Below are 18212 nucleotides of genomic sequence, written 5' to 3' on the forward strand. Positions count from 1 at the left end.
GAAGGAAATGCGTTAAAGTGGTTTCCTTCCTTAGTGGGCATTTTCAGTCAGTGGTTATAGGAGAAGAGAGGACAACCTGGTGGCTACAAATTTGTGGGGTGCTGCAGGGCTTAACTCTCTTTCCTTTGTTAATTAACAACATTAAGTTGCTGGGCAAGCTCATCTGATCATTTGAATGCAGTATCATCAAAATGCTGATGATAAGCAGCTCTACATTGCCACCTCAGGCCATACTGGCAATACTGGAAGTCCTGCCTTGGTATCTGGAGGCTATTAAGATCTAGATAGAATTAAAGAAGCTGAAATTAAACTCAAGGAAGATGGAATTACTGTCCACTGAAGAATTAAATTCCACATATTGTGTCTTAAGCAGAAGACACTATTCTTCAGGAAGCACATCATGGTTTGGATTCATGGTTTTTGCTGAAAGGGCAAGTGAAAACTGGCCAGAGGGGATTCTGTTCAGCTTTGGCAAGTCCACCAGTTGTGGCCTTTTCTAGACAGGAGGACCTCACAACAGTAACTCATGCCATCATTACATGTCTGGATTATTACAATGAGCATTACATATACAGGCCTTTGAGACCTATAAAGCCCTATATGACTTGGAATCAAGGTCTCTCCAGGACCCATTTCTTTAAACCGATCCAATGCAATCAAATAAGCATTTTCCAGAGCTTAAATGGGCTGTGGTGAGGAGGTAGTGCTTTTCTGTTAATGGTACCAACTTATGGAAAAGTCTTCCTTTAGATATTAGATTATCCCCACAGGAGAAATCTGTAAGAAAGGAGTGAAAAAGAATTTTCCCGAAGGGCCTTTAGTAGTTGATGTCATCCTGATGGACAACGTATGAATTTTGATAGGGATTTTAGTGATGACTTTTTTTTAGTAACTATGTACTGTATAGTGGACATTTTAATACATAAATCTGGAATTATCAGAGCAGTTAACATGTTAATATTTATTGTAGACAGAATGGTTGATGTATGTTACTGGTATTTTGATTACTGTGAATTCATGTGGATTCAGCTGCATGTAAATTTAATAAATAAATGGGGGAATCAAAACATCAAGAGACTATGGTTCCAGAACCTGTAAAAAGGAAGAACTTGGGTTCAGCAACTGTACTAACAATAATGTGGTTTCTCTAGTTTTTCGCTTAGTATGCTTCCAAGGACTTTGGTTGATAAACCATAATCTATGGTTTTGTGTGTTGTGTGACATAGCCATTTATTCAACATTAAAGAAATCATGATGTAATGCAATATCTGAACTAGACCACAATTTCACATTTACTGTTGATATTTAAAGCCACTTAGGATGATTAAAATTATCTGCTTCCTTAAACATGAAGGAAGCTACAAATTGGTCTAAAGAAAAGCATTCAGAGAGCAAAATTTCATGTTTCTGGCCAGATGATAACCACTTCCTCCAGAGCCTATTCATCAGTTTCTTAGCAACTTCATCAAGCAAACCTAAATTTGTAATTTTATTACCAGTCTTCTGCCATGATCTTTTTATATTTATATTTATATATCTATATCTGTATCTCTCTTTCATATATACTTTTATACAATGACGTATGGGCTCAAAATGCTAGTTTCCCTCACTCTCCAAACTAATATATCAAATGCTACAATATTATAGATATTCCCTATTTTGTTTTTGCAATCCATACTTACTTCTACAGAATTATTTTAACTATCAAAGGCATGCTTTCAATGGCAAAGCATCCTAGCACAAGGAAGCCACCAAATGTTCAAAATAGATCTAAAGTGTATCTATTATTTTACTAATTTATCTATACATACTTTGAGGTATAAATAGCAGTAATACAGTAAATTTATATGAAAATATGATCATTCGGTGCTAAGAAATAGTATAGCAGCCTTTTATCGTTGCAGATCAACTTGTATAGTTTACAGTCCTTTACAGTACCAACATTAAGCATGATATGACTTTGCACCAGTCACTTTCTCTTAGCCAATCTACAACATAGAGTTGTTGCTGGAGGGGAGAACACTATGTACACCTCCTTGAGTTCCTGAATGAAAGGTTCAATATAAAACAAACTATAAGAAGTCTCCGTAATTCAGCCGCATATATATATCCTAGGAGGAAAAAAGCCCCAATGACTGCTGATCGGTTCAAGAAATAGAAAATATAAGCATTGTTTTATGACAAAAAAGTATTAACATTTCATTACACGATAAAGTTTTCACAAATGCAGTCACATTGGAGAACCACTGATGACTGTAAATCTAGACAACTGCCTGTTTAAACTAGCAAACATAATGACTGCCTAGCAAGACCAACCAAATGCCTGCAGACACAAACTAAGCAGGAATCCTCACAATCTCAGACACGGCAAAGTTATTTCTATAGGTTAGCGGCAAACTTTACAATCTAAAGTTGCACAATAATAATTTATTAAATTTATATGTTCCTCCAACTCCCAGCAACAAGCTTGACTGTTAATACTTTAGACAGTTTTACTGAAAAAATATTTAAATTAAGCAGTTGCCCAAGGCTTTTAGGAATATTAGAATAAGGCATTTTTATTCCTTGGCCTGTATTATCCATCCATCCATCCATCGTGTGTATAAATATATATATCTATATTATGTATAGATATATAACCTGCAAGTCAAGAAAATATAGTGCACAAAATACTTTAAAATTCCTTGAAAACAAAATCCTATTTTTAAATTGGTTTTGCAAAGCTTTGTTTCGCAAATCTTTGGGGAAGGGTTGTTTATTACAGCAAAAGGGGATTAAAGAACATTAATAATTTTATACGCCATTTATAGTATTCAACCAAAAGTGCTCAATTTCTATATATCTCTAAAGTGACTCTTTAAAAACTTTTAATTTCTCTGAGATGAAGCAACTAGTAAAAATCCATATGTAGAGGACAGTTCATGTTAGACTAGCACAATATAAAACTTTTGGACAGCTTCCCCTTACAGATATTTCTGAAGCATTAACAGGTTATTTAGAAATGACTGCTCTATGACTGCTCTTAAACTTACTTTAGCAAATTTTATTTCGATTGAAATAGTATATTTTAGAAATCGTTTGATTTACATCTCACTATCCTAAATACTTTGGAATCCAGCAAAGCTTCAAGCCTTATTTCCTGAAACTCAGTTCTAACAATATGCCAGGTGAACTGAACCCATGACCAAAAATGTTCTATTATGTGGACATTAAGGCTCTCACTTCCATACAGAAGTATATACAGCAATGTATGTTCCACTACTGGTTTCAATTTGTAACAAGACCAACCAACCAACCAACCAACCAACGGCTTGGAGCACCTTACCTGATTTTAAGTCAACCTTTTTAAAATAAATGACAGAGTCTACAGTTTGACAGCATTATGCTGAGTTTTATTATTTTATTTCCATTTCTGGACTTTTAATTTTGTTATTGTTTGTTAAAAATACACAGTATTTGGACAAAGAAAGTGACTATCTGATCTAGGCTCTCTCTCCAAACCAGGATTGTTCGCCAAATTAGTATGAAATTAGTATTTGATTGCACCATGAGAGAACTATTTCGATACGGTAGTTGCTGAGATCCTTTAACAATAGTATGTTAAGATATAATTCATACAAACACTTAAGACAATGGTCATGCTATAGTGGCAAAGATATACGTGTATGAGCAGAGACCCAAATTAGGCAAAGTAGCCCATACATGAACACAAACCTAACCTAGAACACATCAAAATCCAACAATATTAAACATAATTAAAAAAATTCTTAGCACAAGCTAGTTTATACTGGTTTCTTAAACTCAACATCTCCTAAATAAACTGAATGTTCTGTAGATGATCTTGCCACCTTCCCTACTGTTCCACACAATCCATGAATACGAATGCAAAAGGGGAATCAGCACACAAATGCCCTCTGGTTTCCTTTCATATTCACAAAAGCATCTACTGAATAATAGACCCTTCTACAAAGAGGAAGTGTGAAGTAGGTAATCAGAACCAGGTTTGCAGTTATGTATTGTTTATGTGCCATCGTCTTCAACTCCTACATAGAAGAGATCACATAGTTTTTCTTCATGACAATCTATCCCGAACCTGGTCTTTCAGATGTTTCAATGGTGCAACTCATTGCCACTGTAACTGAATCCATCCACACTGCTGCTGGTCATCCTCGTCTTCTCTTTCCCTCCACCTTACTCAACATTAGAGCCTTCTCCAGGCTTTGCATAATGTGTCCAAAGTAGGATAATTTGAGCCTGGTCATTTGTGTCTTGAGTGAGAACTATGGGTTGACCATTTGTTTTATTGGCTGCCCACAGTATTCTCAGGAGTCTTCTCCAACACCAAAGTTCAAAGGTGTCAATAAGCTTCCTATTCTGCTTCTTCAAAGTCCAATTTTCACTTCCATAGAGTGTCACAGGGAATTTATTTATTTTATCTAATTTGTCCCCGCCCATCTCCTCCCATCGGGGGAATACCATGGCATGCCTGATTCTGATCTTCGTTGATATAGACACATCACAGCATTTGAATATCTTTCCCAAGGCCTTCATGGCTGCTGTACAAAGTGCTGGTCTGTGACGCGTTTCTTGACTGCTTGTTCCTTTACTGTGGAAGGTTGATCCTAAAAGGCAGAAACTATCCATTCTATCTTAAAGCTCCCATATTATCAGCTGAATTCTTACATCAAATGAATAACTTAAAATTTCTCCTTAAAAGGAAAAAAAAATAGTATTAATTTAACTCATTGCTTCTATTTTACTGTAACTAACTCACTTTGAAATGAAAAATAGTTATTTTAACAAATTAGTTTGATTACAATATACGTTTTAGTCTTAAAAACTAAAAGTTATTACAGGTAGTCCTTGTTTAGCAACCACAATTGGGACTGGAAACTTGGTCTTTAAGTGAAGTGGTTGCTAAGTGAAAAATCAGATGACCACAGCTATGCTTATTTTACTTCAGCTTTCCTTTGCTTTACAGTCACAAGGATACAACCCCAAAGAGGTGGGTGATCCCAAACGGCAGGGAAACTTGACTCACAAGGAAACCAGATAAAAAACCAAATTTTATAGTCCTTTTCCCCACTCCCCCACGCTTTGGAATGCTCACCCTGGTGCTGGGATAATTAGCAAGAAGGGAATGTTTGTATTTACATTCATTGAAGAAAAAGGATTACAAAAGAGTAAGCAGGCACACAATGGGGAATACACATTAAAAGAAAATGCACTGGTGCTGGCTGTTTGCCTAGTGTGCTCTGCTTAGGAAGCAAACAAAAGCCAAAGATGTGAAGCTGATTTAAGTCTCCTCAGTTACAGGCAGCAGCTGCTAGCTGCTAACTAAGGTAAGGGAACTGAGCTTGTTAACTTGGGATATTTCCCAAATGATGCTGATTTACTCAATCACAATTTTTTCAGCTACAAAAATGAAAGAGGAAAGCAATCAGTATGCACTATATTCACTCTCTAAATACTGTGGAGTGATTAAACTTCCACTTACTCAATGATCTTAATTTTTTTGTTTATCAAAACTCTACAAGAATACAAGGCAGTCCTAATAACATGCTATTATGTTAATTCATAGGAAATAGTACATTCTTCCAAGCAAATCTGTTTTACAGACATCATTTATAATGAAAGGCTAGGCAACTGACCAAGTCTGGTCTTTCACTTTAACGTGACCCACAAATCCCCTCTCATATCTGGCTTCATAATTCCTTTTAAGTATTGAGGGTCCTGGTGGGTATGTACAATCCCTGAACAGCAGCCTTCTACAAGCTACCCAGTGAAGGGCCATATTCTCCCCATCCTCATATAATAATCAGTGGATGCATAGTAGATTTTCTCTTTCAATTAAGAAGTCTATTCTGAGCAAGAGAGAGACCTTCAGTGTAACCAAACAATTCTAATGTACTCTTTAATCATGAGTAGTGATAGCTCACCACAACCTCCCAAAATTGTATGCTGTCTCCTAATAGTGGTGATGTACAGGACTAACTGCCATGATTATATTGCAAAGTATTTTCAGACATGTTCAAGAATGGCTTCTGAATAGTGTTTGGTTTATCTATGTTATCTTAATTAGTATATTAAAAGATTACTAATTAACTTGAGACATCTAAACTTAACACAACATATATCTATTTTTCTATGCAAATTAATGTCTTAACAGGACCAATGTTTTCCAATTGTTTATATATTAATATTTGTAATTGTTCACCATCCTGACCACTTTCCAAAACTTGCTTTTTCATCCATTCCTAACGTTTTAAGAAATTTTATTAGAGTTTTCCTTATATTTACCTTGTCAGTGTAGAGAGTAACAATTATACTTCAGTCCTATGCAGAATAATGAATTTTTAAGATTATGTAATAAAACAGAAACAAATCAAGTCCACATTCTCAATAAAAACTTGATTTCACTTTGATAAAAAATTTTTTGAAAAACATGAGAAGGAAAAGCAAGAGTGAAATCATTATTTGAAAACAGGTCATCAAGTACAGTAATTAAAGCTATGTGGATAGATTAGTTGCTTAAATGCACCTGCATCGTGGCCCAAGAAAATATTTTAATATACAGTTAAAACAACTCAGGCTTCTCACTAACACATATCAGTCTGAAAATATTAAGACTTTCATCTTTACATACAAAGCTGGTTGCAAATAACTGGTTTGGTAGTACAAACCAAAATTCTAATTCCATTACTCCCACCAATGAGAAAACCAAATTTGTCAATAGTTTGCACTGAGCAGCAATTTGGATCATATATTTCATTTCTACAAAAAAACAAAACAAAAAAACCTCCAAAATTAACCTGCAAAATACAGGTGAAATTCTTTCTTCCAAAACTATTGCTGCAACTGTGATAATCTTGCTAAAGTTGTCTTAGTCTAGAAAGTTGAATGTGTGCCATCAAGTTAGTGCTGACCTTTATGGATCACATAGAGATTTTTTCCATTATAATCTGTCCCTAACCTGATCCTTCAGGTTTTCCAATCATGCACCTATCACCATTGTAACTGAGTCCATCCACCTTGCTGTTGGTTGTCTTCTTCTCTACTTTCCTTCCATGTGTTCAAAGTAGGAAAATTTGAGCTTGGTCATTTGTGCCTCAAGTGTGAGAACTCTGAATTGATTTGTTCAATGATCCATTTTGTTTGTTTTCTTGGCTGTCAATACTATTTTCAGAAGCCTTCTCCAACATAAAACATCAACATGCTTTCTATCCTTCAATTTTCACTTCCATAGAGTATAATAGGGAATACCATAGCCTACACTATTGTGATCTTTGTAAATATAGACACATCTGAATATCTTTTCCAAGGGCTTCATGGCAACTCAACCAAGTGCTAGTCTGTGGGGTGTTTCTTAACCACTGAAGGTTGATTCTAAAAGGCAGAAGCTATCTACCAATTCAATATCTTCACTGTCAATTCTAAGGCTGGTAGTTGTATCTGTTGTCATTAGTTTGGGTGAAAGGTCCCCTGTGCAAGCACCAAGTCATTAGTTTGCACTTTATATTTAGTTTTAGTCCATTTTTTTCACTGTGCTCTTTGACTTTTATTACTAGAGCTTGCAGAGAGCTTTTGGCTCTTGTAGTGGTGTCATCAGCTTTTCCTAATATACATTCAGCATACAGGTTGAATAAACAAGAGTTTTACAGCTCTAGAAAGTTATTAATGTATATTTACCATTCATATCCATACATAAAATGTGATTATACCTTATGTAAAAACAAACTATGAGTTACCTTTGCAGGGTTAATTAGGAAACAGACTTCTAAAGATATATGGCAAATATTCTCTCATTTCACTGAAATCCCTTATAATCATCACTCTCAATTTGTTAGAAATAAGTTACATTAAATATAAGCAATTCTAAACATGTGATCACATAATACAACTAAGTACTGTCCATCTTTATCAGCTATTTAGAGATCCTTAAGCTAAGTTTTATATGCCCACCTCTTTGCATATCAACCATAAATCAAGGTTGTAGAAGGACCCTGAATACCATATTCTCCAGTGGGATATTATATTACATGTTTTATAGGACTATCTGGTAAAAGAACAATTGAACGTTCACAGCGAGACAAGTAATTTAAAACAAAAATGGTATAATGCTATGGAATGGCATATCATAATAAAACTTAAACTGGCCTGATTTTTCTACTAAATTTTGCTACAATTGCTTAGAATGCAATTGCTTTATATTTTATCATCAAGCCCTTTCAAAGACAATAGTATATTTAAGCCTTTTAGCCTACCCTTGCCTTCTAAACAGATTAATACTAGAAGCTGAGATGCCACAGTGAACTTGTTTGAGAACTACAGTAATTAATTTCAACAATTAACTTGGGAGTCAAACAAAATGTTACCAGACTTTAAAAAAAAAAAGCCAGCATCTTGAGATGTGTTTGTACACTGCATACATCTAGTTGATGGAATGTGGGCAACAGTAGTCTTTAGAGGTACTAGCTTGCAAAGAATAGCATGAGCATACTTGGGTTAAAGCTGAGCTTTGGTTGCATTTGTGGCATACTAGTCAGAATGTGTCCAAACTCCTTCTTGTTCATATAGAATATTCCATGTAACATTTGTAAGATTAAAGGTGGTAACTTGGCCTATATACTCAGATTTAAGGATAATTACAATTTGAATCACATCTTTTGAATATCAACCTATGGGGAAATAAGCAAACTGTGCTGATACTTCTTCAGTGGTAGGGACAGGCACCTCTACAGTACAGTAGATAAATTTACTTTGCCTGTGTGGGGAATGTAGTCAGTAGGGTTGTAGATGAGGCTGTATGGCCATCTTGTCAAACCTTTACACCACTCAGGAATCACACTATGTTTGGATTATTTTAAATTATTTATGTCCATATACTAAATCATTCGTATTATTCCAATTTATGCAAGTGTGCGTGCATGAGTGTGTGTATACATAGGTACATAAAATCAATTACTGTATCTTTGAATAGTATATCAAATACTATACCTGTAATACAACCATTAAAAGCTATAGCTTTTCAAGCAAAGAATTTAGACAAAACACACCAAAATAGTAATGAAAAGACTATCACTTGTACAGCAATGCCTGATTCAAGTCTGTTATTCCCACTTTACTAAAAAGCATTATATATACACATATACATATATGTTAAGACAAAAAACTGTAAACCTTTCATACACAACTATGACACTAAAATCTCCCTTTTGTATTATAGACTTCAAGAAATGTTATGTTATTTAAGAAATTTATACAGCCATCCATCTACTCAAAGAACTGTGATTTTTTCCACATTTTACAGCAATTTAAATACAGTAAAACACTATGGTTTAATTACATCATAAGACAGATACTGCTACTGTATTCTACACATATCCTAACAAATGCAAATGTTCAGCCAAGTGAAATATCAACCTATTAAATAGTTGATGAAAACTCAGCATCACCTAAAGTGAGAAATTTAAATCTAGCCAGACTTTCTTGAATAAGGTGAGAATTAAGACTGTAGACAACACGATATAATTGAAGATATTTGCTTAACTGAATAATCTCAAAAATAGATAAATATACTGTGTTTGACCCATTTTCTTAATCCTTTTCTATATGCACAATACTGCAATTAACAGTATTACAGTATAACAGTATAACAGCCTGTAATATTTTATTACTTATCAGAAGGAATGTGTGAAAGAACAAAATGGAAGGCCACTTAGGTTAAGGGCCATAAAAGACAATAAAATAGTATTTTATCAAGAAAAGTAGTGATAAGTTGCACAGAAAAGTCTTGTCTTCAGTACTATTGGAAGCATTTTTCTCTCTCTTACTTTGCGCAGTGAAATGGATTCCCATTTTCATTTCCACTGCCTTTCCTCGGGTTAATTTGACAATTTGCAGACATTTCATGCTGTGGCACCACTGGCTTGAGTAATATAGCTTTGTTAAAATACATCTGTTACTCTTCAGGCACCTATGGCTCTGTTTCTCATCTTTCTTGCACTGTTACTGGCATACCCACAAATCAGCAGATGTGATCTGCGGTACAGATTATTTGTGAAGAATGTATGGTTTCAAAGAAACCTATTAAGACTTTTTGCCCCATACTTCTGTAAGTACTGAAATATATTATGGTAGTTAAGAATGAAATATTATAATTTTCATTCTTAAACAATTGTGTCTAGCTTTTATTTAAGGATAATTACAATTTGAAATCTGTTTTTAGGATATCAACATATGGAAGAATAAGCATACAGGAGCTCAAGGAAAGTTGCTTCAGTTATCCCCCCATAATCAGTACCATGGGAATATTTTATTTAAGAATAAAAAGCTTCCATGTGAAACCCTGAAGTATGTTTATAGATCATCCTGCTATATATAGCTCTAAAAGAACCTTGTTGAAAAGTGATAAAGGCCAAACATTTATGGATCCTAGTCTCATTACTTCAGTTTAATGAAATTGACTTTTTCCAAACTTCAAACACTTGCACAATAATTTGAACAAAGTATTATAGCAGCCTTTCTCTGACCCTGGAGGAACCCTTGAAATATTTTTCAGGCCTTGGGGAACCCCTGCACATTCAGGCTCAAATATAGGCCAAAAGTTAGAAAATTATTATATTCATTTCATGTGTAGGCCTGTGTATATCCATTAACAGTGTTCTTAAACTAAAAATAATGGAACTTACCTCTTTAACATGAAGTTGCCTGAATTTTTAAATAAATTATCTCACGGGGAACCCCTAGTGACCTCTCATGGAACCCTAGGGTGCCACGGAACCCTGGCTGAGAAACCCTGCTTTATAGAATCTTTGCTTTGTTGTCTACTGCTATCTAACTAGTTATTTCAGGACTGCAGTCCCTCCTACACACCAATACAATTATTTTAAAAAATACAAACAACAAATATTCCTACACACCTGCTGTACTGATTAGAATTCAGCATCTGAGTTTAGGAAATGTCTTTTCCTATTAGTAAAAAAATTACAGGGAAATCAATTCCATAATGACCTTTTGTTAACCAATCTGCCAATTCCTTTGTGAAGACTTTTTGTTAAGCACTTTAAGGATCTCTCATCTCTTCCCATTTGCTTCCTGTAGTGCAAATAATACTGTATTTTATTTTGCAGACAATCGTACATCTCGACATACTCTGATAAACAGCCAAAGATTAAACTACATTATTTACTGTCATGCAAGCACTCATGAGCAGAAATCCAATGCAGCTGCTGTGTGGGTGAAATTATATTATGATCCTACAGTTGTTGCGCATCTGATCTGCATGCTTTAAAAGTGCTGTAAAAACTCACAGCAGCATATGGACAACTCCACAATTTGGTAGTTTTACACTATGCCAAAATTCAACACATACACTGTAAGTCTAACTCATTCCTCAGCTGAGTAGAAAAGTGTACTTAAAGGTCAAAAAATTATGGGTAAAAAGATCTTGCTAACATAGAACTTGGCCTTTACTACAACTGAATTCTCAGCTCAATGTGATTCTAAGTCATATTGTTTGTTTTTGTTTTAATATGCATAATTCCAGCCACTGTGGTTTGATGGTTTATGACCTAGTATCTTGTACCACCCTACTGTATCATGATTAAAACTCAGTAAAATTTAAAACCACCCATCAGCTTAATGAGCAAACCGTTTTCTGTCATGATAAACCTTCCACGACGGGAAAGGAGAAAAAAAAGTGGGAGAGGGGATGAGATGGAAAGGTTTTTTTAAAAAGCCAGAATTTGAAGTGAGAAATGAAGTTCTAGCCAAATTACAAAATCCTCCTCTCTTGAGCTATTGGGTTTCTTACCCTTCTGTATTGAGTGTACCACACCTCACACGTACTCAGCCGATTTTACACCAGGAATTAAATTCTGGTATAAATTAGGAATTGGTTGGAGCCGTTATTAATTCCATAAAATAGTGAGGCAGAGATTGGATTAAAAAAAAAACACGAAGGAAACAAAAACGCTATGGAAAGCCAAGAGCGAGTTTCCAGCCGCCCCCTCCCCCCGTTAAGCCCAAGGAGATGAGAGGGAGGAAGGAGCGAGGCTCCTACGCGCTTCGCCCTTAAGCGCTCTTAGTCCAACGGTCGCTGTCGAGGCGCGCGCCAGGCGGGTGAGTATTCTCGCCACGCCTCCTCCCTCCCCGCCAGGTCTAGTCCCTGGAGCCAAGTCGCTCGCGCCCTTCGCGAGCAGCAGCACGCGCCCCGCGCTTTCCCATAGCTCGGGGCTAAGAGCAGCTGCTTACTTTGCAGCGGCGGCAGCCACCGCCTCTTTCCACGCCCCGCCGGCACAATTCTCTTCTTTGCGCACACGCCCTGATACACGTTAAGTATTTCTTTAAAAAGAAAAACAAAAACGTAAAAATATGAAGGCGCAGCCACGCGGAAAACCAGCTACACGCGCCCCCTGCTGGAGAGACGCTTTTGCAAATCCAAGAAACGTTCAGGAAACTGGAGGTGTATATATAGTTTTAATTTTAACAGAGGGTTGGCGGCAGCACCTTCCGCCGGAGAGAGAAGATGGAGGATCCGAGAACGTGCAAGTCGTTGCCGTCTTCTATAGGGAAATACTTGGCAGAAATAGGTTTTGCGCGGGGGTCAGCTACTCGCACCTGGACTTGCGAAAAGACGCTACCACACCGGGCTTCTACGCCTGGCCTCCCCGCTCCTGGCAGTTGCTCCCACCAAGCGTAGACACGCCCCTACGAGATGCTTTTAGGTGCGCCGTCTTCCTTTTTTTTTAAGCAATCCCCTCTTTCTTTCACACACATAGTTTATTGTCCCCATCAACTGGGGCTCCTGGAGATTAAGCTTTACTACCCGTGCCACACAATCGGCGCGAGGTTCCCACATACCCGCAATACAGGGCGTGTGTCTGGATTTCGTGGTAATTAGAGGAAAAACTTCCAATTTTATAATGAAACGGGAGCGATTTCGGTACTGCTCTTTTTCCATCCGCAACTTGGTTACCCCCTTCCGCGGGTTTGGGGAAGCGCAGGAAGGGAAAGAAAGAGAAAGACGCGCGTTAGACACCGTATCCTCCATAAACCAGAAAGGGCGGAAGAAAAAGCCAACTCAAGTTACAGCTCTGCAGTTCCCCACAAAGTAAGGGTCAAGAGCAGCAGCAAGACGGCCCATTGAAAACAAGGTTGCAGAATCACGTTTGCTTATTAGAGAAATAGACCAGGAACGAAAAAACTGGACTTACCGGCCAAGCAAACTGAAAAGGTATAACAATCCTCCCCATGTCCTGGTTTTTACCCTGAGGAAAATTTCGGCTGTTGAGATAAAAAGTATTTCCACCAAGAACGGGAGTAGATCCGGAGCCGTAGCTGCATGTCCCAATGGGCGTGATTTTAGCCTGATACTCCTTCAAACAGACTTTCACGTAAGTATCACACTCATCCCGAGTACAGTCCACGTTCGTTACGGGTTTCATGCCATCACAACATTCCCCATTGAACAATTCGCCGTTTACATTCTTTACCGAGTTAATCTGCAGCTCGAAATAGCCCGTGGACTGGGAGACCTAAAAATAAAGAAGCAAAAAGGGAGAACCTCATTAACTGCAGTGTCTGGGGAAGAAAAGCGCATGGAGATATACAAGCGGCCACTTCAGAGTTCCCAACGACAAAGTAGCCTTCTGATAAAACTATTAAAACTATACGCACTATTAAAAGAGCCATCGGAGGGAGGAAGCACGGTGCCGCAATTCCGGCTTATCGCGGTTATAGGAAGGCTGATTGCAAGCCGCGTAAAAGACCTGCAGAATGCTCCATTGGCAACTAAAACAGGCACTTCGAAATTACTTGATGCCAGCTGAATACGCACTCCCCGTTCTTAAAAGTAATCGGAAGAGATGCAAACCGTGTTATTGCTTTTTAAATCAATGCGTTCGGAAAATGGATTAACAACAACAACGCCGAGGGTGCTCCACGCAAACGTGCAATGCAAGTTTGCCTCCGTGTCCTTCCAAAGCAAACCTACAATTGGAAGCATCGAGTTGTTAAGGGAGCCTGCAGACAGACATCAGTAGAGCCGTAGCAATCTCTTTCCAATCTCCCCCGAAGCAAAATCGGGTTTCTTTCTTGTAGTTTCACAAAACAGAACGTATCTTTTTCTTTCAAAAGGAGGGAGCGGCAAGGTACTCTTTAAATCTCATCACCGGTTTAAGCGGAAAGGTAAAATAAACCACCCAAGAAGTCATCCCCGATCGTTTTCCGCCCAAAGCTACCCTCCCGCTCTTCTTTTGCAAAAGCAACAAAACAAGCCAGTCCTGCCGAAACGCAGGTCTTTTACCTGCGTCCATAAAGTTAGGAGCAGCCACAGCCTGAGCGCCGCAGCAAAAAGAGCCCAGTGCCGCCCGCCACAATCCAGCATGCCTGCTGCTCCGAGCTGAACGCCGTTGGATCAGGGAAGACAGGCAAGGACTCGACAAGCCATCGACCAGCCGCTGCTCGGCGCATCGGCGGCAGGAAGGGCAGGAAGGCTTTCGCCGGGCGCAAGGTGAAAGCTCTCCCGAGCCTTAATCACCCCCACCCCGATGCTTATCCCAACAGCCTGGGACCGGCGGAGGCGCAGCCAGCACTTGCCAGCCGGGATCCACCTAGATTAGAGCGCTCCGCGACAGAAAAGGGAACGGCCTGCGAGCAGCAGCAGCTGTCCCTCGCAACTCCGCTAGCTCCTCTGTGCGCCTCTGCTGTGCGAACACCCAACAAGTAGGTGCCAGAGTGACAGCTTCATCGCCCATTAGTCAGCAGCGCCTCTGCCTTCATATTAATGAGGGGGAAGGGCCCTAAGCAGCAGCGGACGGGTGTGGCCACGCGGCTCCTTAAAGGGCGGGGGAAAGCGAAATGAAAAACGCTGGAGCGTGCGCAGCCGTCGGAGGTTTTTCCAACCTGTCATTTATCTCCCGCCCGGCGAGGGCCCTGCGGCGGGCAGTTGCGCAAGCGGACTGTTGCGCGTGGGCAAGGCCCTGCCCAGTACGTGCGCGGCCGTGTGGGGGTAGGAAGGGACGTGTGCCTTCTTGCCCCGTAACGTGTGCTTGACTTCGCTTCGCTGCCAGTAAAGGAGTGGTATCTCTTATGCTCAGCAAGCGTAGTATGCCTTTGGATGGCTGTTTACAGTTATGCCTGCCTGTGCGCGCTTATTCCAAGATAAATTTCTTTGAATTTGTCTAATTCTAAGTGCTTTTTCGAGTTGCGGCCGATCCCACCCTGGAAACCACGCTCCATTCTTCGATCCTACAGTATCCAAAGGAATCGGGGAAAAAAATATGCTTAGTCAATTTACTGCTAGCATATGGAATTGAAACTTAAAGGTCCGCCAAAGGGGCTCAGCGATGCTTATTTACAGATAAATGTTCCGTAGGTCAGGACCATACATGTTTATTTTCAGTCTTTGTCCTAGGTGTCTAGTTCTGGCAACGGAGGACAAAATATTGGAGCATGCAGGGCATCCAGAGAGAAAGTTTTTCTCATCCTCAGAGGATCTTGGACTAATCATTTGGATATTAGACCAAATTAAATCAAAGATAGTATTCCCAGATTACAAGTCTCAATGCCCATGATAGCTCGGAGGAAATCTGAGTTTTAATCCTTCACCTTATAGAAGGCACCAGGTCAGAAGGGGTGAGTTAAATCTTTGTCTTACCATCAAGGAATACAAAACATGCTGCTCTATGATTTATTGAAACCAGTCTGAAATATACAAAATCATGAACAAACCACACTGGTTGAGTTTGTACAACACAATGAACCACAAAATAACTAATATTTTAACACATTGTGCCAAACCTGCATATTTTGGTTTTTATAATGTGGCCATCCAGTCCTACCTTTCCATGCAGATTATTCTTGTTGTGTCCTTGGTTCTCTCTTCGTAGAGCTTGAGCTTGGTTCAAAAACTGTGGTAAGACATAAATGGTTTGCTTGGTTTTAGTATAATGTCATTTTGTATCCAACAGCTGCAATTTATAATGGGTTCTTTATGATTAATAGTTAATGATTATAGTGCACCACGTGTGAATGTAGCCAATTGTGGCTTAGTGAACAAACTAGTTAAGTAAACAATGTGTTTGCACAGTGAATCTAGTCTAACTAACTAAGCCACAATTAGCGGGGTTTACACATGCTAAGTTGTAAAGGATGTTTTATAGACCATAATGATTGGATTTATACAACAATTATATTAAGCCATTATGTACTTTGGGTTTGACTTTGTGAACTCAGGTATTTGTGAACCATGGTTTATGGCATAGTGTATTGCTGGGCACATCCATTTGTGGTTGATTGAGCAATGAAAATCAGCTGATTATTCAGTTACTGTTGGCAGATGGAGATGAAATAGAATTCCATTTACTGAAAGCACTCTATAAAAGCCTTGTCCAACTGGTGTCTTCTATATGTTTTTGGACTCTAATTCCAGCATACTAATCTCAATCTAACTGGGAGGCACCACAGTGAGAAGACCATGTTAACAAGTCAAAACCAAGCCACAGTATGGCCATTTCCTTTTTGAGGCTTAAAGCTTCTTCATTGCATTACACAGCTATCACTAAAGTAATATACATGCCTTTTCTCATGACTACAAGCTGTTCTAATTATTTAACACAATGGTTGGATGACTGTAGAAGATGCTATACATTGCTATTGGGGAAATGACCACTGTCTACAAGATACTGAGCCACAAGCCATCTAGTCATAATTTAACCTATCATGTTGAATAAACCTAGCCTATAACTTACCAAGTTATTTTAGTTATTTATAAACTATGATTTGTATGAACCAGACTTCTGTGAAAGTAACCATGATTTAGCATGTTGTGTGAATCTAGGCTAGTAATGTTTGGGCTCATACTTAAGGTACTTTTTTCACATAAATGCTTAAGATACTTTTTCAGTTTTGGCTTGGACCAGTACATAAACTCTTACCAATAAAACAGATGCTCCATGTTTAACTGAGAAATGAGACCTACAAAAAAGTACCATATTCTCTCATCCTAACAAATGTTCAGAGTGCCAGCTAGCAATGCTATCCTCCAAAATACCATTAGTTGTGCTGGCTGGAGGTTATGGGAGTCGGTCCAATACAGTTGGAGCGTACCAGATTGGAAAAGGCTCTATAAACTAGTAACTTCTCAGTCTAGTCCTTATTCCCTGTACTGCCTACCCCACCCACTCCATCATTACTTTTTTTAGCCTTCACATATTATATTAATAGTTCCTGTGCCCATTGGGTGCTCAATTCTCTTGAAACATGGAGGAGAGGCAGACATAAGGGATACATTTCTATAAATCTTGAGGCTTCCCAAACTATACTGATAGATTCTTCTTATTGGATACTAGTTTTTTGTTGTTGTTGTTGCATGAAACATTTGTATTGGTACAAGGCTGACTTGATTCCCAAATTGCATTAATTCATTCTTTGCTGTGTAAACCACAATGCAGTTACCACAAAACAAGCAACTACATGATAGCTTTGCATGAATGCAGCCACAGCACCTTGTAGCTAGGAATGTCAAATCATTAAATCACCTGTAGCAAACCATTCACATTTTTTTCCAGGTGTTCTGTAAGTGCTGAAGGAATCAGGATTTATTGATGCCAGCTGCTTGGGCATCCACACAAGCAGCTATATGGTATGCTCAGCAGCTTGTAAGCCTAAGAAATCTCCACTTCCCTTCCTACATCATTAACCCTTTCATCCTACTGTTCTGTTAGGCTTGTTGGGAGCAAATATCCAAGAAGTCAAAGGACTGTAGTTTCCCTGCTGGGCTTGGAAACATTTCATAAAGCAACCCCCCCTTTCAGAAATCCAGCCTGATTCCTCAGCTGCCAACCAGCACACCACTCTTCTGCTATTCATGGTCAGCATATAGCTGCAGCTATAGTACCTCCTTCAGCTGACACAAGAGCAGCTGCTAAATGGGAGCTAGCTGGCCAGCTGCTCACCCCAGCTCAGCTGCTGCTACTGCATTTCATCTGTCCCGTTACCCCTTGTGACTCCTGACTTTTACCTTCAAGCTGTGCTGGGCCTACTTGTATAGTTGCTGATCCTCACATTGGATTCTAGGAACCTTCCCTACCAAAGTGGGATTGGGGGGAGGCAGGAGGAGAGCCAGGATCTGCAACCTCCCAATGTAGATTTGGAAAAATGCTTTAATGATTGGCTTTTACTTTCCAGGTCTCTCATGCCTCAGTCTG

The 18212-nt window shown here is 38.8% G+C and overlaps 1 protein-coding gene across 2 annotated transcripts in view; it reads right to left on the reverse strand.

The window, feature by feature from the left end:
* JAG2 (jagged canonical Notch ligand 2) overlaps window positions 1-14743 on the reverse strand; it is a 102604-nt gene extending 87861 nt beyond the window's left edge. For both annotated transcript variants that reach the window (XM_063290418.1, XM_063290417.1), the window contains exons 1-2: window positions 14309-14743; window positions 13218-13538 (exon numbers count right to left, since the gene is read on the reverse strand). In XM_063290418.1, the coding sequence (XP_063146488.1) occupies window positions 13218-13538; window positions 14309-14389 (402 nt within the window). In that variant the 5' untranslated portion in view covers window positions 14390-14743. The remainder of the gene's footprint in view (window positions 1-13217; window positions 13539-14308) is intronic.
* Window positions 14744-18212: the final 3469 nt, after the last annotated feature.

Source organism: Candoia aspera, chromosome 1, assembly GCF_035149785.1.
Source record: "Candoia aspera isolate rCanAsp1 chromosome 1, rCanAsp1.hap2, whole genome shotgun sequence".
In the NCBI taxonomy this organism is placed as follows: Eukaryota; Metazoa; Chordata; class Lepidosauria; order Squamata; family Boidae; genus Candoia; species Candoia aspera.